Below are 24668 nucleotides of genomic sequence, written 5' to 3'. Positions count from 1 at the left end.
AAACTCACATATGAATCCATATGCTATGGTACAGATACACAGTTCTTCCAGATTTTATTTGCAAATAGCATTTAGCACCCAGTATCCTGACTTTCTGCTTCTCTTTTTGTTAGAAATATACATGCCATACATCTCTTTTACAGCATATGTAAGTAGCTTCCATGCTGCATCTCAGGATTTTGATTTCCTTCCTCAGTTGTTGACTAGCTTTCTCTCCCCGTTTCTAAAATATATAGTCACAGTGCTAGCTGTGCTGAGGGTGCTGAAACTATTATAGACTGGTTGCTTTTACCGACTGCCCAGCTATAGTTACATATCAAGCTGATGCCTTTGTGTTACTTAGGTCTACATCGCTGCTGCTCATGTGTGTCCCAGAAGTAATATTCAAGGAGCAATCTGTTAAGGTCTCAAGAAATTGCTTCTCAACCTTCTGTTTACAAGACATCATATGACCCAGTTTATATATGGGTCACCCACTCTGTTTTAAATAGGAAAAAGGTAACTAAATCTAATTTTGCTGAGGGTATATAAGCTAAGATAAAGTATAGGCTCTCCCTTATCCCAAGGACTCTGGTCTGGTCCTATGCACAAAGTAGGATGCTGGCAGGGAAGAGGCTTCTGCTTCCCCAAAGCAACACATCTAGGGACCAATCCTCCTCGTCTTGTGCTTCCTAAACTTTCACTGGACCTCTAGGATATTAGCTTTCTGATACAGATATTAGAGCTATTACTAAAAAGATGATTAAGGGTGTTTATTACTTGAAAAAAGGTAAACACTCAGAAATCAGTAACCATGAAAACCTTTAAGATAGACATGTCAGACATTGAGTTAGTATATAAAACAGGAATATAACTTCCTGGTTTATAAATGAGCCATCACACATGAAAAGGGGAACAGGTGATTTAGAGAGAGAGAAATTTAGATATATACACACAGAGAGGTCTGAAAACTAGGGATACTTAAAAGGCTATTTTATGGAATAATTAAATAAAATAGTATTGCTCTTTCTGCAAGGTTTTGGTTAGCAGGCCACACACACACACACACACACTATTGCCAGGGCAAAATGTCCAAAAGCTAACAGAAAAATCCATTGATAAAATAAGAGTCACACACATTATAAATCATGTATATTATTTGAAATATTTTACTCCTTTTTAAAATACATAAACTGCATCAATATATGCAAAGGAGCTAGTTGATCCAGTGTGCTTCTTCTGAAATAGCTATTTGTAAATTCCTCTAAGACCTATGCAAGTTTATAAATTCTTTAAATACAAGGACTTTAGTATTTATTCTTGAACCTTAGAGGGCCAAAAGTTACAATAGGGCCACTTAAATTGATGGCACGTTTTATCTTCTGCAGCAGCTAGGGAAACAGAAGGCATTTTACAGCAACTCTTATTGTGATGTTGGACTATAAGTTAAGCAGTTTGCACAGGAAAAGTAATTTGAACATTGGGACCCCTTTGTGATTGTTTGTAACCCATGTGCCTAATAGGGAGATATCTCTGAGAGACCCATTGGGAGGAGGTAGGAGTGAGTTGTGTCTGGGTCATTGTTGCTAGGCGTATTGGAATTGGGTGTGATAGTTTTGGGTCTGCTCCAATAGGTTCCCGGTTGCTGGGGTCAGACTCCATGAGGGCAAGCAGTCAGGGCAGCTACTTTGCAGAAGGCCACGTGCCCTGTGTGGGTTGGGAGAAGCTGAGCCTAGGAGCAGGAGCAGGCAGGCTGTTGTTCCTAACCCTAAAGCATTTTGCAGCAGGTCAGTGATATTGTTAACCCTCTAACAGGGAAGCATGGACAATGCTAATTATAGCAAGGGGAAATTGGGAGGGAAAAATAACTTTATTTTAATTGTATGCTTTGATTGATTTTAGCCAAACTCTTCTAGTTAAATTGTCTCAACTAGTCTGATTCACCAACTTTTCTTTAAATGTAGGAATAGGGAAAGTTTTGTATCTTCTTGTAACAGGGTTTTCTTTAAATCTATACACTTAACTGAGTGATTGGTTAATGAGTTAGTTGATTGGCTAGGAGGGATATCAGCGGAGGAAGAGTCTGTATGGATTCCATCTAAAGATTCCTACAAGCAAGTGGAGGGAAGATGTTTTAGACTCAGCAGACTCTATGGATTTGGTGATCAAAGACTCTAACTGAGACTTAGGTGAACAAAACCTAAGCTTTTGGGAACTCTCAGTGTCTTCTCACTGTATTTCTGTGGGGACTGAACTGTTCAGATTTTAATTTGTTTTCTTTATTTGTGTTTATATATAAACTGTAAAAGTAATGTTTGGGGATTATAAAATAGCCATGTCATGCTGTAAAAGTGTGATTATTAGTTGTTTCTTTTCCATAAGATTTTATAAAGTTATTTAATTAAATTCATTTCTTTAGTTCCTTTTGGGACTTGAATGTGGAGAGGTTCACCCTGTGCAATCCTCGCTGAAAATCCTTAGAGACTGTTCTCTGGGTCTCCAGCTACTTTCTGTGGGAGTTGGGTTAGTTTATTTAGGGCACTGGAGACAGGAAATGAAGTGAACTCTAGCCCATCCAAAGGTTACATATGCAGAGCTCAAAATTAGCTTACTGGGGTCTTCAACATACAATATGTAATAATACAGCTGCCACGTGGAAGCAATGGCTCTTCAGGCTCTACCTCCCTTTTACAGCTCTATCTATGTTAGGCTACGTCTACACTGTGAGCTAGGGGTGTGGTTCCCCTGTCTGTGTGCACATACTCATGCTAGCTTTCATAAAGCTGGCGTGTGTATAAATAGCAGTGTAGTTTCGGTAGCGTTGGTGGTGGTAGCGGAGGTAAGGCTGAGCCATAACAAGTACAAACCTGCTGGAAACCCCGGGGGTATGTACTTAGCCCAGCTAAGCCGTGCATCCACTGCCACTTCCCGGGCTACCCTGGCTGCACGGCTACTTATACTCAAACTAGCTAAATGAGAGCTAGCGTGAGTATGTGTACACGGGCAGAGGAATCACACCCATAGCGCAGTGTAGACATAGCCTCATGGCTCCCATTACCGTAGTATCTCAGACGCTCAAAATCTTTTAATGTATTTATCCTCACAAACTCCTTGTGAAGTAAGGAAGTGCATCTCTCCATTGTACAGCTGGAACCCTGAGAGACTAAGTTATTTTCCCAAGGTCACACAGGGAATCTGTGGCAGAACAGGAAATTGAACATAGGTCTTCTGGATCCCAGGCTAATCCCCTAACCCATGACCATTCAGTCTTTCTATGTGCGTAGTCTGCTGTTTGCATTAGTCCCAGGGGAGCCTCAAAATGACATTCAGATCCTCTGTTTAGATAAATGCCCAAAGGTTTGGGTGCTTACCCAAAATTTAGTTGCCAAAAAGGGGATAGTCAGCTGCCCTGCTGTATCATTTCTCTACTTTTATGCCTGAATGGATATCCTAGGGGCCTAGCATCTGTGTATGGGGAGAAGGCTAGGAAGTGATACATGTTCTCACTGGCTATCAGCTTCCACCCATCAACCCTGATCCTGAGTTAGCTACTCCCTGCAGGAAATAGATTTCCACAGTCCTTACTTAGGCAAAACTCCTGTTAAAGTCAACCTAAATTGCTTCATGTCCACAGAATAAACTGAGATCCTTGGTTGGAAGATAACAGAAATATTTATTATTATAACTAATAATGGCAGGAATTTTGTCTGGGTTAAGGACTATGCCCTTAATACTTAATCTACAATGCACGTGGACTGCAAATTAAGAGCCTGACCCTGCAGAGCCTCTCCCAGGTTAACGAGCACTTTCAAGATGAGGCCATAAAGTGACTTGCTCTGATGACAGTCCTGCAACAGTTAATTGCAATGCACGTTTGTTATATTTAACATGCATTGCAAATATGTCATTAATTGCAATGCTTGAATCAAATGTCCAGTATGTTTAAATATTCATAAAAACATTTGCTTCTTGCCCACATACACAAGACAGTTTGAAAGGACATCAAGGTCTTTCCAAATAATTTAGTCCAATGATGAGGTGCAGAACAGAGCATGAAAAGAAAAATTAGCATCATGTGACCCTCCCTCACATCCAAGTGACGCAAATGTACACTTGAAATAATGCATTAACTATTACTTACAAAATGAGGAGGGAATAACATGTTTTGAAGTTGATTTCATTTCTAGATCTGGTGGTTCCTTCTGGCCTTAAACTTATGACTCATTTGTGTACTGTTGTTTTAAATGAAAAATCACTTGCTAAAAGCACCCTTTGATAAAAGTATTATATTCTTGCTAGATGAATTTTCACTTTGCCTGATTTTATGGAAACTCCCTTAAAACCTTCCCTGGTTTGGTTTAACAGAACATTTGCAAAGAGCATGTTTAAAAATTAAATTAATCATTCTATTCCATTTCAGTTTCTTGATCATAATTCAAAACTCCTATCTTATTTCCATCCTTTACTTTGCCTCTTTTGGCAGTTCAGAGTTTTTTGAGGGTGGTGTTTTTTTTGTTTGTTTGTTTGGTTTGGTTTGAGTTTTTGTTTTATTGTATTACCGCAAAGTCCCCAGTGTTATAATTCTATTATGGAGGCACTGGTAGCAGCTCCATAGTTAAGGTTTAATTGAGATTTCCACTTAGAGCGGCTCCAGTTCACTTTCTTTCTTTCTTTTTTTTTTTTTTTCTAATGAAGATGGCTGATTCTGATTACCAGACTCTTACCATGTAACCTAGTCCAGATTCAGTTTGAGGGGGGAAGGGGAGAATAATGAAAAAACATTTATGCACTATTTTAAGAGTTCTAATACCCAGATACTCAGCTGTATCACACTGCCACTCAGCACAGTACACTCCCATGAGTTTAGGATTGCTGGGGGGCAATCCTCACCATAATTTATAGTAGCCCCAAAAGGGCCATCAGCAGCCAAGGATCACTAGAGAGTAGTGCACGGTGACCATTCCTCATCCTTGATGCAGCCACAGCACACCCTCTACACAAGCTGGCTACTAGAGATCTTGAACCCAGGCCCACCAAGCATGAGCTTTATCCACTGCACTGTCTCATGATAAGGGAATTGCTGTTAATACCCAACCACCAGAAGCTATACCCACTGACTCAGTAGGGTCAAATGACTAACAGAAGACTGCTGATTGGACTCTAACTCATCTCCTTAGGTCAGAATTTTCTCCTTTTTCAAAAGGGAAGAAGCAGCAGAGGGGAAGACAAAATCATAATCAGGGAAGAGCCTGTATACAGAAACTTAAGATGGTCTAACTTTGTAGTATTGTCACAAGGGAGAAATTCAAAAACAGCTACATGATTTAGGAACCTACGTCTGGCTTTCAATGAGATTTATGCTCCAAGTGCCCAAGTCACTTTTGAAAATGGGACTACGGTGTTTTTGAAAATTTTATCCACAATGCTTTGCCTATCAAAATTCATCAATTTTTTCAAAGGTGATAGTGTTTCCTGACAAGTTTCATTCTGTTCCAAATAGGACTGCTTAAGGTCAAATTGATCATCTGCCATGAGAAATATCCTTAGATCCCAGTTATAAAATATTAGAGTTCAGTCTTAATAATCCCATTAACACTGACCTAAATTTTCAGTGCCAGTTTATTTGAAGGCCAGAAAATAAATCCAAGGGGAATAAAATTAATATTTATAGACAATTACATAAATGGGGCATTAAAAATTGTGGTGAACAAAGGCTGTACTAGCAAATCATGCTCAAATTACAGTGGCATTCAAGGGTAATAAACAGAGGAACCAAAGTGATATTAATAAATTTTTCTGATCTGTTTTGTCTTCTTGTCTCTAATAGTAAAATGCTAAGTCTGATTTTAAAAGACAACAAGCATTAAGGGACTGATATGTTTGTCATTTTTTAAGACTGAATCAAGAGTGGAGACATTCAAACTACAAATTCAGATCTTAAGTTAATTCCAGATCCCAGTGCATGGAGCCTGTGTTTTGGTGATCATTTTCTCTAACTTAATTCCTAGTGCTGATTATTTTTCCAATTTGAGTAGGCCATGTGGAAATGAAGGGCTAAATGCCAAGCAGCTGCATTTCAACCAAGAGATTGCTTCCTGTTCCTGGGAAGCAAGTGATAAGTTTTGGAATTGAAGGGCTGGGAAGTACAGCTCAGAGGATTGTGGGATACTATGTGCAGACTCTCCAGATCAAAGTCTGGTGGCCTGTACTTGAGCTGTATCTAAAGTTCCCAGGTGTCTGGTTTTCGACTGGAACACCCGGTCAAAAAGGAACCCTGGCAGCTCCAGTCAGCACTGCTGACCAGGCTGTTAAAAGTCTGGTCGGTGGCGCAGCAGAGCTAAGGCAGACTCCCTGCCTGTCTTGGCTCTGTGCAGCTCCTGGAAGCAGCTGGGATGTCCGGCTACTAGGCACAGGAGTGTCCACAGGGGCACCACATGCTGCATCTGCCTCAAGTGGTGGCATCACAGTTCCCACTGGCCGGGAACCATAGCCAACGGGAGCTGTGGGGGTGGCGCCCGCAGGCGGGGGTGGCCACACTTCTGCCTAGGAGCCAGCGGGACATGCCAGCTGCTTCTGGGAGCCACCTGAGGTAAGTGCCACCCGGAGCCCGCACCCCTCACCCCCTCCCGCACCACAACCCCCTACTTCAGCTCTGTGCCCCCTCCCTCACCCAAACTCCTTCCCAGAGCCTGCACCCCACACCCCCTGGTACCAGCCCAGATCCCCCTCCTCCATCTCAAAACCCTCATCCCCAGCCCCACCCCAGATCCCACACCCCCCAGCAGGAGGCCTCATGCCCCCCAACTCTGAGCCCCCTCCCATACCCCAAACCCCTCATCCCCACCCCCGCAGAGCCCGCACCCCCAACTGGAGCCTGCTTCTGCACCTCAACCCCCACCCCAGCCCAGAGTCCCACACACACACACATGCCCTCACTCCCTCTCTGAGCCCACACCCCTTCCCGGGCTCTGAACCCCCAAGCCAGAGCCCCCTCCTGTACCCCAAACCCCTCATTCCCAGCCCCACACCAGAGCCCTCACCCCCTCCCACACCCCAAACCCCTGCCCCAGCCTAGTGAAAGTGAGTGAGGGTGAGGGAGAGGGAGCAATGGAGTGATCAGGGGCGGGGCTTCAGAGAAGGGGCAGGGGTGGGGCCAGGGTGTTCGGTTTTCTGCAGTCAGAAAGTTGACAACCCTAGCTGTGTGCACGCTGCAAAATGCATGGGCTTTGACTTGTGTTACAGTGGAACACAAGCTCTGACCCACTGCCTATCATGGTCTGCAGACTCATGCCAGGAACCCCTCGGGACATGACTCAGACTAATATCTGTGTGGACAGAAGGTGTGTTTGGGTTAAACGTGAGCCAGAGCCTGGGCTTAGTGTTCTGTGTAGAAATACCCACAGTGAATGGCGGAAGGGTCACCAGATGCGAGAACAATCATTCCATGGTCAATTTACAGCTAGTTTGGTAATGCAAAATTAGCTGAATTGCGCTTACAAAAAACATGGAATAAGCAAAGGTCATGCTGGAATATGTTTAGAACTCACAGCGGAATCCAAAGTGCTCTACATAATACAGAGTACTTGAGAGACCTAAATTCCAAATGCTTTAATCTATATTTGCATTTAGGTTTAGAGAAAGAAAGGCCTGCAAATGTAGGTTTCTGTTCTAATAAGCACAGCATAATGAATTTTAAGATCCGAAAATACTCTTTCAATTCTAAAAAAGGCTACTTGTAAACAATCATACTGCCTCTACCTTTTTTCATGAAAAATCTAGCTTCTGGGGGACGGCTGTTGTTGTGTTGTTTTGGTTTTAAATGTACATAGTGTCATTGAATAGTCAATCCTACCCTCCCTTCATAACAAGGTTACTTTAAAGAAATGTGTGATAAGGCAAAAAAAACCAGCTGCTGGCCAATCACCACCAATGTTATTAAAAGCTATTCATAGCTAACATGGTATTAGCCCACAGCTGCATGTGGGAGACAGACAAAAGTAGGGAGAATTTGAGGCGGGGGAGAGAAGGGAGACAGGGAGGTGAAAGAGTGCATGTGTGAGGGGAGTTGCATGTGTGGAAGGGACAACATTGAGGACTGTTCGATGGAAGGCAAGGAGGAAAGAGAGTGGGGAGAAATCTACTGTATATGCAGCAGAAGGAGGGAGAGAGGCAAGAATAGCAAGTGGGAGACAAGGGGCAGGTCTACACTACAGCTTATGTCAATAAAATTTGTGTCACTCAGGGGTGTGAAAAAGACCCCCTCCCCCGAGTGATGCAAGATACAGCGACCTAAGCACTGTCCACATTGGCGCTATGTCAGCAGGAGACGCTCTCCCGCCTACATAGCTTCTGCCTTTTGTGGGGGTGGAGTAATTATGCCGATGGGACAGCTCTCTCCCATCAGCATAGAGTGTCTTTACCAGACATGCTACAGCAGCGCAGCTGCATCGGCGCAGTTGTACCGATGTTGTGCTTGTAATGTAGACTAGCCTAGACTGACAAGAAATTGGGAATGAAGGAGAAGCTGATGAGGGGGATGGAGAAGGATTAAGTAGTGTAGCTTTGGGAAGGGAGATAGGACAAGAAAAGGAGGAATGCTGTGAGCTTTGGCTGGTTTTGGAGAGAGAGGGAAATGAATGAAAAATAAACTGTGAAGAGCAAGGAGCAAAATGAGAACTAGAAAGTTTGATGACCAGAAAGGAGGTCGGAGGCTGAAGCCTCCCCCTCCCCCCCCCCAGCTTAACTTAAAACTTCAGGCAAAAAAATTTAAAAGCCGGGGGTCTATCTAAACTCCTAAGTAAAAATGGCCTAGGCACCTGCAGCTCATTCTTCAAGATACAAATGTAAATACCCTATGGGCCATAGATAGCGGCTGTACAGCAGTCTCTTATTGAAGAGTCTGCAAACCCAGTGGATACATCAGTGTCTGGGGGTTAAAAATGGACCTACTGCTTCACTGGGAGCCGCTTTAGAAGAATGAGAATTTTGCCATTGTTAGAATTCTTTAATAAACACTTAGTAATATAGCTCAATTATGTGAAAACATGGATTCATTATTAACAGGCATCTTTTAAATACTTGTCAAGCCACAAGAAGTATCTTTTCAGACATAAATTAGTATTTTACAAATATACAATTGTCTTCTTAAATCTAAATTGACTCCAGATTCAGGAATCTTAATTAAAATCATTGCCAGGATTTTTAGCTTCCAGACAGATCTATGGCAGCCCTCCTGAAATGATACAGAGTTAGGCCAATAAGTTACAAAATAAGAAGGATGTGTTGAAATGCTTATCATGCTTTTGTTGGGGGGGGGGGGGGAAATAAGGCGCCTGCAAAGTAGATTTTATCTAAACCTCAGATTCCTGGCAGTTAAATTTTATTTTCAAAATCCCAAATACTTTTTTAGACCACATACTAGACTAGCCTCTTTTCAGTTTTTAAATTAAAGCCATTTTTTTAATTAAAGGAAACAATAACAGAAGTACCTAAAACTACTTTTTACAAACTTAAAAAAAATTGATTTGATTTCAAGTTGACTGTTTCCTCCAACTGGTCACTGTATCTGCTGATGTCTTGCTATGAGTTGTAGTTGCTATATAGATTTCAGGAGAATTTAGTATAGCATTCCATAGGTTATCCTATATGAGCATTAGCCAAGAAACTTAGCTGTTTATTTGAAGTAAAGTTTAGATATTTTGTAACACAAGCTTGTACTGGGAGGCATTTCTTAATATAGTAAATTAACTAGATATATTTATTAAACACTTGTTTATTTTGTAATTGCTCATTAACGTCTACTCTGTGCTAAACATTATTTTTGTTTAAGGCAGATGGGACTCGTGATGATTATGACATTTCCTGCAATATCTTTGGGAAATCTTACTGTATTAAATGTATCTATCATTGTGGTCTAGGGATTGTACGTAATTCAATGTGGGGGGGAGGAGGGGAGGGTGGCGGTATGATGGGGTGTTCACCACACACCACCCCGAATGGGTTAAAGTGTCTCAGAAGGGGTAATTAACCTAGTGGGCTGCATCTGGGGAAGAGGTAGACTTGACTGACAAGCACTAATTGAAGATGGAGCCTATCTGGGTAGGAGTAGGCAGGGCTTGTGTAAAGCCAGAAGGTGAGAACAGAAGGGGGCTGCAGGGTTGAAATCTCTGGGCCTAGTGAGGAGAGGAGGAAACCCAGGGGGATGAAGCCCTGTGATTCAGATCCTTAGGAAAGGGTTTACCCCTGGTGGGGGTGGAGAAGAGAGCCTGCAGAAGGCAAAGTAGGAAGAAGCCCTGGTAAGAAGGGATTCAGACAGTGCAGACCTTGGCTGCAGATTGTACGGTCCCTGGGCTGGAACCCAGAGCAGAGGTTGGATCTGGCTTCCCCTATCAGTCACTGAGAAAGTGGTACAGTCTTGACTTGGAAGACTGTCTGGAATGGCACCCAGACAGCTGGTCTGGGGAGACTTTGTTACCCTAGAAGAAGAAAACTGTATAGTGACTTTGCTGGAGGGCCAGGCCATGAAGAGGAAGTACTGCTACACCTAGAGAGCAAGAGGGGCTGCTGCGTGAGTGAAGTAAGGAAGGGAGTGTCAGACAGGGCAGAGCTAATCTCCAGATGCAGCCACAAGGGGTGAGTAGACCCTATACAGGGAGAGTGAGCTCAGGTCCTCCAGGAACTAAGAACGGAGTGTGTGTGTGGGTGGGGGGAGTGATTCAAAAAATTCACTCGGGTTATAACCGCTCCAGAGAAGTACCATCACCTAGAGAGGTGTGCACATACCAGTTCAAACAGGATTCTCCAGAGACGACCAACAGACTAAGAAAGGACTTTTGGGTAAATAGCCTGACTTTAAACTGATTCAGGGCCTTCTTCCTGATCTGGCAAATGGAGAGGACCTTCTGTTCAAGGGGGGAAATGTTTCCTGGTAGAGGCTGAAAGACCTTTGGCCTACTGAGGCCCATAAGACTGATGGAGGACCTCTGGTAAGCTTCTATCATGTATATAGGAACTATAAATCCATATATAAAATGTTTTCTTGGTAATGCTTTCACCTTAAGATTAAATGTGCCTGCTTATAAAGAGCTGCGTGGTAACTTATAACTGCTGGCAATTAAGCTGTTCTTAGCCTTCAAAGAGAAAATGAAGTGCAGATGGTGGCCTGTTCAGGCAGTCTGGCTTGCTGGGGATATTACCATGTAGGCCAGGATCTGTTCACCAGGGGAAAAACCCATCAGGAGGGAGAGAGAGATGCAGGTTTCCAACCAAGAGAGGTGATCGCTAAGGAACTGGGAGCCTACAGTGTGTCTTTGGTGAACCATGGAGATGAAATACAGGTGCAGTAGTCCTACGCTCTGACAATGATGACTTTGGGGATGTTGCGATTTGGCAACTTGGTGAGAAGGGACCTGACGTATGAGATGGAAAGAAGAGTTATGTAATGTCTGAATACCTAGTCAAAGGTGAAAAGAATAGTGAGTCACCACTCTCTTGTAAATTCCAAAAGCGGAATGGCAAAGGTCAGTTTAGGCACAGATTAAACTAAAAGATTCAAGAGGGGCTTGTCTTAGTCAGCTAAAGTAGAACCAATACACTGAGGTGATGGGCTTCATTTTATTCCCCAGTAGAAATAGTAGACTTTCCTGGGAGCTTATTTCCTTCTGAGATTCTTCTATTCAGAGGTTAGGGGGAAAACAAAACATTGTTCCTCTCCTGGGTATTTCCTTTTCTACAGCAAAGATTACACAGAACCATTCAGCTTTATGTCCTCAATATATTGTTCATTCATACCTCAAATATTCAAGAAAGAATTCATGTTAATTTAAAGTGAGATTAGTGGTCTTCCTCCCCCACCAGAAACTGTGTCCATTTCTGTACACAAACCATCCTTGAATTACATGACTCACCATGACCAGAAAAACTTTTTAAAATAGCCTTCCAAGTTCAAAATGCATAAATCAGTTGCATCTAGCAAAGAAAATTAGTCTTGAAATTCACAATTTCCATAATTTTGGAGCTGTTACATTTGGCTGTAGTATTTAGAGTGTTATGTTTGGCATTACTGATGCTTTTAAAACCATGTCAACATTTTCTATAAAAATATGCTCTATTGCTCCTCTAGCACAAATGGGCAAATGTTCCAATAATATATTAAACTGGTTTTGTGCCTCTAAAGACATTAATAGGACAGAAATAATTTTAACTAATATAAGTCAATCCCTGAAACTCCCACAAGGGATTTTAACCTAGCCAGCATTTTTGATATTTTAACTGAGAAAATACTGAGCCATAAAATCAAAAGGTGATAGACTCAGAAAGTACATCCTACATGAAGAAAAAAGAGTATAAAATTCTTCTTCTTCTTATATTTATCTTTCTTTGAATACCTCTAAAGAATACAATTGCTAGCTGTGTCTCTATGTATGTCACAGGGGATCACCAAACAAAGACAAAGCTGGGACATAAATATAAATCAGCTGGTGCCAGGGCTCCCTCCCCATTCTGAACTCTAGGGTACAGATGTGGGGACCCGCATGAAAGACCCCCTAAGCTTATTTCTACCAGCTTAGGGTAAAACTTCCCCAAGGCACAAACTCTTTGCCCTTGGAGGGTACGCTGCCACCACCAAGTGATTTAACAAAGCATCAGGGAAAGGACCATTTGGAGTTCTCATTCCCCCAAGCCCTTACACCCCCTTTCCTGGGGAGGCTTGAGAATAATATCCCAATTGGTTACAAAGTGATCACAGACCCAAACCCCTGGGTCTAAGGACCATAGAGAAATCAGTCAGGCTCTTAAAAGAAACAGAACTTTATTTGAAAGAAAAAAGGTAAAAGAAGCACCTCTGTAAAATTAGAAGGGAAGCTAATCTCGCAGGGCAATCAGATTTAAAACACAGAGGATTTCCCTCTGGGCAAAAACTTTAAAGTTACAAAAAGAAAACCAGGAATACACCTCCCTCTCAGCACAGAGAAAATCACAAGCCAAAACAGAAGTAAAACTAATGCATTTCCTTGCTAGTACTTACCAATTCTAATGGAGTTGGATTGCTTGCTTTCTTGATCTCTCTCCGGCAAGCACATAGAACAGACAGACAAAAGTCCTCCCCCCCCCCCCCATTTGAAAGTATCTTGTCCCCTTATTGGTCCTTTTGGTCAGATGACAGCCAGGTTACCTGAGCTTCTTAACCATTTACAGGTAAAAGGATATTGTGCCTCTGGCCAGGAGGGATTTTATAGTACTGTATACAGGAAGGTTGTTACCTTTCCCTTTATATTTATGACAGCTGGTGATAATTTTCTTTAACATAATCTTTGCATAGAAATCACTTGAGAGGAACCAGAATTGGTCTTCAAATATAGTTCCATCATTAATCTCAAGGGGAAGATTTTTCAAAGGCACAAAAGGGAAGTTGGGTGCCCTGGGGTGCTGGAACTAGGGATGCTGTGGGTGCGGTAGCACCCACTGGCTTGAAGTGGTTTCCATCATATACAGGGTTTACAGTTTTGTTCCATGGCGCTCAGCACTCCCACTATAAAAATTGTTCCAACAGCACTGTGGGTGCCCAACTCTCAATGAATATCCAGGGAAGTCAGACACTCAATTTACATTTGTGCTTTTGAAGAATCTGCCCCATAATTCAGTATTAAGAACATTGCCACAACCAAAAATTACCTTGCGTACATCACGTAGTGAAAGGAAATTAAATTGATTTCTCAAGCCAAACTCTATGCACAAAGATTTTTTTTTCCTTGAAGAAGGTATTGAATGACAGACATATTAACCCTTACCTAACTCAAAGTCCTTGCTATTACATTACTGCTAGGAAACAAACTTACATGCCTCACAGTTATGTTGAAACATATTTCCCATAACAACATTGGAAATAGTTTTTGAACAACATGGACAAATTTTTAGTGCCCAGTTTAAATAAAAAAAGGTTTAAAGCGGACAGGTTGCTGAGTTCACAATTAAACTATGCAAATGAAGGCCAAAATCCCAATACACTTTACAAAAGGGATATGGAAGATATACACTGGGATCATTTAATGCTCCATTAGTCACATGGTAAATATTAAGCCTCGCTCAGCAACATTACATAACAGTTGGGAGCAGAAAGTGAAAAATAACATATCAAACTGAAACTGCACAGGGAATTTAGGAAAACAGGCAGAATTCATAACATGAGTTGGAATCTGGCCAAAGTTAATGCTTCTATTCTTGTGAAAAGTGCCACAGAATGACCTCATGTGGACCTTGGGTTTATGTCTCATCTCAAAGATAGCACCCACCTTCTACGAGCATGGTGGACCTCAACACCATACCGCTGCATCATTAGTTCAGTTCTAAGGGACGAGTGCCACATACTTAGTGACAATCCCATTTCAAGAAGCACAAAAGGTTTTTCTTAGTGGTTTGGTGACCTAATTCTGGTTAGACTGAAATCTGACAGAATCAAAAACACAAGGCAGTAGTGGGAACAATGTACACATTGACAGATCTTGATTGTATAACAGCCTGGCATAAGCATATGGAGAATCTACATGAATACCCATAACTAGCAGATAGTGGTGGAATTATTTGTACCCATCTATTTAAAATACACTGGTGTTTCCAAGCCCGAACATGCAAATCTGAATCTTGTTGCATATCAGTGGGCTGCAAAATCTCAAACAAAACAGTAACCAAATGTTAAAGCCTTTTTATTAAAAAAAAAATGGTACGTCTGTTTTATTAATGTAGCAACACTCACATGTTGTGACAAGTCTGGAGTGAGGGTTCGGTCACCTGAAGTTTGTGTGGGAACAAATAGCAGGGAGGAGAAAAAGGACATTCTATCTTTAAAAAGAGGTGGGTGAGAGTACTCGGGGAAATATAGACCAGTTATCCTAACTTTGAGATCTGGAAAGATAGTGGAACAAATTATTAAACAAAACATTTGTAAGCACCTAAAGGATAATAGGGTTTAAGTAATAGCTAACGTGGATTTGTCAAGAACAAGTCATACCAAACCAACCTGATTTTCTTCCTTGACAAGGTTACTGGTCTAGTGGATGGGGGGGAGGCTGAAGATGTGATATATCTTGATTTTTAGTACAGTTTTTGGCACAGTCCCACATCAACAGTCTCATAAGCAAACTTGGGAAATGTGAATGAGATGAAATTACTATAAGATGAATGTACAACTGATTGAAAGACTATACTCAAAGTAGTTGTCAGTGGTTTTCTATCAGTCTGGGGGAGTATCTAATAGGGTACTGTTCAGGTCAGTCCTGGGCCCAGTACAATATTTTCATTCCTTGACTTGGATAATGGAGTAGAGAGTATGCTTATAAAATTTGCCGATAAAACCAAGCTGGGAGGGGTTGCTAGCAATTTGTGGGACAGAATTAAAATTCAAAATGACCTTGGCAAATGAGAGAATTGGTCTGAAATCAACAAGATGAAAACTTCAGTAAAGACAAGTGCAAAGTACTACACTTAGGAAGAAAAAACTAAATGCACAAATACATAATGGGGGGATAACTGGGTAGGCAGTAGCAATGCTGAAAAGGATCTGGGTTTTATAGTGGACCACAAACAGAATATGAGTCAACAACATGATCCAGCTGCAAAAAGCCTAATATCATTCTAGGATGTATTAAAAGCAGTGTTGTATGTAAGATGTCAGAGTTAATTGTCCTGCTCTGCTTGGCACTGATAGCGCCTCTGCTGGAGTACTGTGACCAGTTCTATATGCCACATTTTAAGAAAGATATGAACAAATTGGAGAGAGTCCAGAGGAAAACAACAAAAATGAGGAAAGGTTTTAAAAAAACTGACTTCTGAGGAAAGTAACTGTAAAAAATTGGACATGTTAAGTCTAGAGAAAGGAAGACTGTGGGAGGACCTGATAACTGTATTCAAATATTTTAAGGGCTGTTAGAAAAAGGATGGGGATCAATTGTTCTTTATGTCCAGTGAAGGTAGGATAAAAAGTAATCAGCTTAATCTGCAGCAAGGGAGACTTATGTTAGATATTAGGAAAAAACTAACTATAAGAGTTAGGCTTATGACAGGACTCCAAAGGAGGTTGAGGAGTCCCCATCATTGGAGGTTTAAGAATAGGTTAGACAAACACCTGTCAAGGATGATCTAGGTACACTTGGTCTTGCCTCAGCTCAGAGCTCTGGATGACATGACCTCTCAAGGTCCCTTCGAGTCTATGATATCTGTTTTGCCCACCAGTATACGTGTACATATCCTAGGCTAGAAAGTACATGAGACATTACTAAATTAATTCTTAGTCCTTTTTAATTTAATGTATTAAGAAGTTGCTCATTAAAATGAGAAATGTTTAGATCCACATTACCTCATTCTCTGTGCATCCCCCAACTAAGGGAACAAAAAGGTAATAATTCCCTGGGCAACAGTGCACTGATTGTGCTGAATGGTGTACATCCTGGAATGAGTTAACTGAGGATTCCTTTAGGAAAGAATGTTTATGATGATCTTGAGACATCTGTGAAAATATCATTGTTATATTTTGCAATACATCATAAAAATGGGGTCACCCATGAATGAACTATTGTCTATCAATAAAACAGTCATAAAGATAGAACAAAAACTTACTTGAACATCTGTTCATATCTGGTGCTCTGAGTCCATAGTACCCTGATGGGCAGGAATGCAAGCATTCTCCATATTGCCTCATTCCTTCTCGTCGAAGAAAGAAAAACAATTTATGCTGGCATCTGATGCACCCATTATCCTTTGAGCAAGACAAACATCCTTTGCAAATTGGATTTGGTCCATAGCTAGCTGCAAAATAAAACAATAAATTTTAATAGTTTTGGAAATGGTTTTCCTGGAACACAAAAATGTTGTTTATCTACTGCATCAATACAAATAGTTTGGGAAGGAAAAAACCTACAATAGGGTGTGCAGATTTTAACACATCTGCAGTGGAAAAGGAAGTATCTGTCTAACTTATACTTACTAGAAATGCAATCTTTTTTTTTTTTACATTAGTGTGTGATGCTATTTGATAAACTTACACACCAGATTAATTAAATGCATGATTTTACATGCAACTAGAGCCCAAGAGAAATCAGATTAGTCACAGTAGCACAAGTAAAATCAATTGACCACAATCTAGCTTCAACCTGAGCATGCAAGCCCATGAGAGCAGCAGTGCACAGCAGAGACTGGTATCCTGAAACAGACACACAGAGTTCATCCTGCTGGACTTCTGCAAGTGCCATTTCCTCTATAATGCCAATGCAATGCAGTGTCTTTTTAAAAAAGACACTGATGCCAGTGTTCTGACGTGCATTTATATGACTCGTGAAAAGGTCCATATTGAGGGCACTGAAATCCTCCATCTAGACAACAGGTACAGTACAGATAAGGGCAGTGCAAACTTCCCCACACATCTGCCTTGCTTGAAGAGACCAACTCTTGGGGTACAAAGGTAGCGCAGTCTCTGTGTAGTCACTTCTTGGTGTCTCTGATGAAAATTTCAACAATAGTTGCATTCATGACCAGTTGTGATGGAGTTTTGAGTCATGAATATCTAAGAACATAACAGCCATACTGGGTCAGACCAAAGGTCAGTCTAACCCAATAGCCTCTCTTCCAACAGTAGCCAATGCCAGGTGCTTCAGAGGGAATGAACAGAACAGGTAATCGTCAAGTGATCCATCCCCTGTCACCCATTCCCAGCTTCTGGCAAACAGAGGCCAGGGGACACCATCCCTGCCCACCCTGGTTAATAGGCATTGATGGACCTATCCTCCATGAACTTATCTAGTTCTTTTTTGAACCCCGTTACTGTCTTGGCCTTCACAACATCCTCTGGCAGAGAGTTCCACAGATTGACTGCATTGTGTGAAGTTGTACTTCCTTTTGTTTTAAACCTGCTGCCTATTTATTTCATTTGGTGACCCCTAGTTTTTCTGTTATGCGAAGGAGTAAATAACACTTCCTTATTTACTTTATCCACATCAGTCATGATTTTATAGACCTCTATTATATCCTCCCCTTAGTTATCTCTTTTCCAAGCTGAACAGTCCCAGTCGTCTTAATCTCTCCTCCATATGGCAGCCATTTCATAGCCCTAATAATTTTTGTTGCCCTTTTCTGTACCTTTTCCAATTCCAGTATATCTGTTTTGAGATGGGGCAATCAAATCTGCATGCAGTATTCAAGATGTGAGCATAGTTTGCGTTTATATAGAGGCCATATATTATGTGTCATATTATCTATCCCTTTCCTAATGATTCTCAACATTGTTTACTTTTTTGACTGCCGCTGCACATTGAGTGGGTATTTTCAGAGAACTATTCACCATGACTCCCAGATCTTTCTTGAGTGGTAACAGCTCATTTAGACCCCCATAATTTCATATGTACAGTTGGGATTATGTTTTTCTATGAGCATTACTTTGCATTTATTAACATTGAATTTCATCTCCCATTTTGTTGCCAGTCACCCTGTTTTGTGAGGGCCTTTGTAACTCACTGCAGTCTGCTTTGGATTTAATTATCTTGTAGGTTTGTATCATCTACAAATTTTTCCACCTCACTGTTTACCCCTTTCTCCAGATCAGTTATGAATACATTGAATAGGACTGGTCCCTGGAAGACACCACTATTTACCTCTCTTCATTCTGAAAACTGATAATTTATTCCTTTCCTTTGTTTCCTGTCTTTTAGTCAGTTACTGACCCATGAGAGGACCTTCCCTCTTATCCCATGACAGCTTTCTTTGCTTAAGAGCCTTTGGTGATGGACCTTGTCAAAGGCTTTCTGAAAATCTAAGTACACTATATCCACTCAATCCCCCTTGTCCACATGCTTGTTGACCCCCTCAAAGAATTCCAGTAGATTGGTGAGGCATGGTTTCCCTTTACAAAAACCATGTTAACTCTTACCCAACAAATCATGTTCATCTATGTGTCTGATGATTCCATTCTTTACTATAGTTTCGACCAGTTTGCCTGGTACTAACGTTAGGCTTACCAGCCTGTAATTGCCAGGATTGCCTCTGAAGTGTTGTGTTTTTTTTAAATTAGTAGCTCATTAGTCATCTGGTACAGAAGCTGATTTACGTGGTAGATTATGTACCACAGTCAGTAGTTCTGCAATTTCCTATTTGAGTTCCTTCATAACTCTTGGATCAATACCATCTGGCCCTGGTGACTTATTACTGTTTAATTTATCAAATTGCTCCAAAACCTCCTCTAATGAAATCTCAATCTGGGGCAGTTTCTCAGATTTGTCCTCCTAAAAAAGAATGGCTCAAGTTGGGGAATCATCCCTCACAGGCCAATGCAAAGAATTCATTTAGTTTCTCCACAATGGCCTTATCCCTCTTAAGTGCTCCTTTACCATCTCCATCGTCCACTGCCCCCACTGATTATTTAGCAGGCTTCCTGCTTCTGATGTACTTAAAAACATTTTGCTGTTACTTTTTGAGTCTTTGGCTCACCGTTCTTCAAATTCTTTTTTGGCCTTCCTAATTACTATTCAGAGTGGGCTGAAACCAATTTATCTCCACATGGGCCAGGAAACAACTTTCAAGAGTAACAATTCTAGGTCACTACCAACCGCTGTGTCTTTATCAGATTTATGTTCTTTTTTCTACAATAAAAATGATGGTGCAATAAATCTAGCAACTCAGTTCCTGCCTAAATGCCAAAAGAAGGCATCATATGACCAAATGGACGTCTACTTCCTCTTGTTCTCAATCTCTACTCCTTACACAACTTAGGAGAATGATTCTGAAATGCCTTTATTGCACTATTCCTACCTCCATGCCAGCTTTCATCACTACGTCTTTCCAGCTGCACAAAAAACACCACCCTCTGTCAAATTATTTCCCAGGCACTGATTCAACACAGCAGGTTAGCAGAGGAAGGATGGCTTTAGAGGCTTCTGAAATGAGAATGTCTTGAAAAGTCTATTTTAAATATTAAATTGGCCACAGGCTTTAACTGAAATTTGCCAGTTCAAACCTGGCTTACTGAAAGCAAAGAGAAACATTATGCGAAAGAAGGAAAAGATTTTTGGGGTGTCAAACGTTTTTCAGCACAGCAGACTACGATGGCAACTTGCCAGGAGCATGAGGGTTACATTAAATTGCCATAATTTTTAAAATGAAAAATACCCACACCCAGCCCATAATGTGCTTAGGTACTTTTATCCTATAAGAAGGATTAATAGAAATTGTTCAATGGTGGACTTCACCAACAGATGAAAAAACCCTTACAGCCCTGGAACCAGTAGCTGATAAGCTTTACTCTCACTCTCCCACATCTGCACACCACATTCTCCCCTCGCTGTCTTCTGCCCTCCCGCACATACTTCCAAATAGCACCAGACAGAACCACAGCACTCCACTCATATGTTGTACACAGTTGCAAGAAGGCAACTAGCAGAGCATTTGGTTCTTTAAGGTGATCTGGTGGGTAGGAGACAGGAGAGAAAGGATCAGAGCCAGGTCTCATGGCTTTCAGTCATGAGTGACCCTGGGCAGGGCAAGTCAACTCTCTGTGCTCATATTTCTTATCTCACAAGATTGTTGAAAGGCTGAGTTCATTAGCATTTGTAAACTGCATTAAGATCCTCAGATGGGAGATGTTCGTTTTCATGTTCTCTCCACAGGTACTACTGCGGAGAGTGGACTAGATGATACATCTGAGGGAAGGGAGCAGAAGGAGACTGCCGATTGGAAGGCATGAGATGCACTGTCTTAGGGAAGGGAGTTCCACGACCACTGCTCCCAAGAGAAGGAGGCGGGTGGTGGTGGTCGGGGACTCTCTTCTTGGGGGACTGAGTCATCTATCTGCCGCCCTGACCGGGAAAACTGAGAAGTCTGCTGCTTGCCAGCAGCTACGATTCACAATGTGACGGAGAGACTGCCAAAACTCATCAAGCCCTCTGATTGCTACCCCTTCCTATTTCTCCATGTGGGCACCAATGATACTGCCAAGAATGACCTTGAGCGGATCACTGCAGAGTACACGGCTCTGGGAAGAATGATAAAGGAGTTTGAGGCGCAAGTGGTGTTCTCATCCATCCTCCCCGTGGAAGGAAAAGCCCTGGGTAGAGACCATCAAATCATGGAAGTCAACGAATAGCTATGCAGCTGGTGTTGGAGAGAAGGCTTTGTATTCTTTGACCATGGGATGATGTTTCAAGGAGGAGGATTGCTAGGCAGAGACGGGCTCCACCTAACGAAGAGAGGGAAGAACATCTTTGGAAGCAGGCTGGCTAACCTAGTGAGGAGGGTTTTAAACTAGGTTCACTGGGGAAGGAGACCAAAGCCCTTGAGGTAAGTGGGGATGTGGGATACCAGGAGGAAGCACAAGCAGGAGAGTGCAAGAGGAGAGGGCTTCTGCCTCATACTGAGAAAGAGGGATGATCAACAAGTTATCTCAAGTGCCTATACACAAATGCAAGAAGCCTGGGAAAAAGGCAGGGAGAACTGGAAGTCCTGGCACAGTCAAGGAATTATGATGTGATTGGAATAACAGAGACTTGGTGGGATAACTCACATGACTGGAGTACTGTCATGGATGGAAATAAACTGTTCAGGAAGGACAGGCAGGGCAGAAAAGGTGGGGGAGTTGCACTGTATGTAAGAGAGCAGTGTGACTACTCAGAGCTCCGGTATGAAACTGCAGAAAAACCTGAGAGTCTCTGGATTAAGTTAGGAAGTGTGAGCAACAAGGGTGATGTCGTGGTGGGAGTCTGCTATAGACCACTGGACCAGGGGGATGAGGTGGATGAGGCTTTCTTCCAGCAACTAACGGAAGTTACTAGATCACAGACCCTGGTTTTCATTGGAGACTTCAATCACCCTGATATCTGCTGGGACAGCAATACAGTGGTGCACAGACAATCCGGGAAGTTTTTGGAAAATGTAGGGGACAATTTCCTGGTGCGAGTGCTGGAGGACCCAACTAGGGGCAGACTTGCTGCTCACAAATCAGGAAGAATTAGTAGGGGAAGCAAAAGTGGATGGGAACCTGAGAGGCAGTGACCATGAGATGGTTGAGTTCAGGATCGTGACACAAGGAAGAGCAGCAGAATACGGACCCTGGACTTCAGAAAAGTAGACTGACTCCCTCAGGGAACTGATGGGCAGGATCCCCTGGGAGAATAACATGAGAGGGGAAAGGAGTCCAGGAGAGCTGGCTGTATTTTAAAGAATCCTTATTGAGGTTACAGGGACAAACCATCCTGATGTGTAGAAAGAATAGTGAATATGGCAGGCGACCAGATTGGCTTAACAGTGAAATCCTTGCTGATCTTAAACACAAGAAAGAAGCTTACAAGAAGTGGAAGATTGGACAAATGACCAGGGAGGAGTACAAAAATATTGCTCAGGCATGCAGGAGTGAAATCAGGAAGGCCAAATCACATCTGGAGTTGCAGCTAGCAAGAGATGTTAAGAGTAACAAGAAGGGTTTCTTCAGGTATGTTAGCAAGAAGAAGAAATCAAGGAAAGTGTGGGCCCCTTACTGAATGAGGGAGGCAACCTAGTGACAGAGGATGTGGAAAAAGCTAATGTACTCAATGCTTTTTTTGCCTCTGTCTTCACGAACAAGGTCAGCTTCCAGACTACTGCACTGGGCAGCACAGCATGGGGAGGAGGTTACCAGCCCTGTGTGGAGAAAGAAGTGGTTCAGGACTATTTACAAAAGCTGGACGAGCACAAGTTCATGGGGCTGGATGCACTGCATACAAGGGTGCTAAAGGAGTTGGCAGATGTGATTGCAGAGCCATTAGCCATTATCTCTGAAAACTCATGGCGATCGGGGGAGGTCCTGGATGACTGGAAAAAGGTGACTGTAGTGCCCATCTTTAAAAAAGGGAAGGAGGAGGATCTGCGGAACTACAGGCCAGTCAGCCTCACCTCAGTTCCTGGAAAAATCATGGAGCAGGTCCTCAAGGAATCAATTCTGAAGCACTTAGAAGAGAGGAAAGTGATCAGGAACAGTCCGCATGGATTCACCAAGGGGAAGTCATGCCTGACTAATCTAATTGCCTTCTATGATGAGAATTGGTTCTGTGGATGAGGGGAAAGCAGTGGATGTGCTATTCCTTGACTTTAGCAAAGCTTTAGATACAGACTCCCACAGTATTCTTGCCAGCAAGTTAAAATAGTATGGGCTGGATGAATGGACTATAAGGTGGATAGAAAGCTGGCTAGATCGTTGGGCTCAATGGGTAGTGATCAATGGCTCCATGTCTAGTTGGCAGCCGGTATCAAGTGGAGTGCCCCAAGGGTCGGTCCTGGGGCCGGTTTTGTTCAATATCTTCATTAATGATCTGGAGGATGGTGGGGATTGCACCCTCAGCAAGTTCACAGATGACACTAAACTGGGAGGAGAGGTAGATACGCTGGAGGGTAGGGACAGGATACAAAGGGACCTAGACAAATTAGAGGATTGGGCCAAAAGAAATCTTCTGAGGTTCAACAAGGACAAGTGCAGAGTCCTGCACTTACAATGGAAGAATCCCATGCACCGCTACAGACTAGAGACCGAATGGCTAGGCAGCAGTTCTGCAGAAAAGGACCTAGGGGTTACAGTGGATGAGAAGCTGGATATGAGTCAGTGTGCCCTCGTTGCCAAGAAGGCTAACGGCATTTTGGGCTGCATAAGTAGGGGCATTGCCAGCAGATCGAGGGATGTGATCGTTCCCCTCTATTCGACATTGGTGAGGCCTCATCTGGAGTACTGTGTCCAGTTTTGGGCCCCACACTACAAGAAGGATGTGGAAAAACTGGAAAGAGTCCAGCAGAGGGCAACAAAAATGATTAGGGGTCTGGAACACATGATTTATGAGGAGAGGCTGAGGGAACTGGGATTGTTTAGTCTGCGGAAGAGAAGAATGAGGGGGGATTTGATAGCTGCGTTCAACTCCCTGAAAGGGGGTTCCAAAGAGGATGGATCTAGACTGTTCTCAGTGGTAGCAGATGACAGAACAAGGAGTAATGGTCTTAAGTTGCAGTGGGGGAGGTTTAGGTTGGATATTAGGAAAAAAAATTTCTCTAGGAGGGTGATGAAGCACTGGAATGCATTACCTAGGGAGGTGGTAGAATCTCCTTCCTTAGAGGTTTTTAAGGTCAAGCTTGACAAAGCCCTGGCTGGGATGATTTAGTTGGGGATTGGTCCTGCTTTGAGCAGGCGTTTGGACTAGATGATCTCCTAAGGTCCCTTCCAACTCTGATATTCTATGATTCTATGGTGTAGAGATGAAATGTTTGTTACCACCTAAATCAGTGATTATCAAACTAGTCCATGGACTTTTGGTGATCTTTGAAGTGTATGCAAGTCACATGGTGCTCAGTCTCCTTCTTGCTTTCAGCTTCTAGGTTATATTAAGATACATTTAAATATTTTCCCAACTTTTTCCCCACATAAGCTTTTGCTGCAGGGTTACACAACAGTAAATGGGAAGGAAAGCAGTCTGCTAGGCACAGCTGAGAGCTGCTAAAGGAAACTTTGATCCCTAATCCCTTTAGTATCCATTAACTGTTAACTAGGGGGCAGGGCTACCTATGGAGAACAGGGGTTTAAAAAGCCAACTCCTAAGATACCAGAGGCGCAAGCAGCCAGGAGAAGCTAACAGGGTTTTGAGAGGGAGTTTTAGAGAACTGTGAGAGCCAGATACACCTGTTTAACATTCTCTGAATTT

The 24668-nt window shown here is 42.4% G+C and overlaps 1 protein-coding gene across 1 annotated transcript in view; it reads right to left on the bottom strand.

The window, feature by feature from the left end:
- The window catches only part of RSPO2 (R-spondin 2), a 171727-nt gene that overhangs the window by 86819 nt on the left and 60240 nt on the right, over nucleotides 1-24668 (bottom strand). The window contains exon 3 of the mRNA XM_084619853.1: nucleotides 16591-16779. Within this exon, the coding sequence (XP_084475979.1) occupies nucleotides 16591-16779 (189 nt within the window). The remainder of the gene's footprint in view (nucleotides 1-16590; nucleotides 16780-24668) is intronic.

Source organism: Lepidochelys olivacea (assembly GCF_965140295.1).
Source record: "Lepidochelys olivacea isolate rLepOli2 genome assembly, chromosome: 2".
NCBI lineage: Eukaryota > Metazoa > Chordata > Testudines > Cheloniidae > Lepidochelys > Lepidochelys olivacea.
The sequence above is the reverse complement of the archived record's forward strand: the minus strand, read 5'-3'. Positions and strand labels throughout refer to the sequence as shown.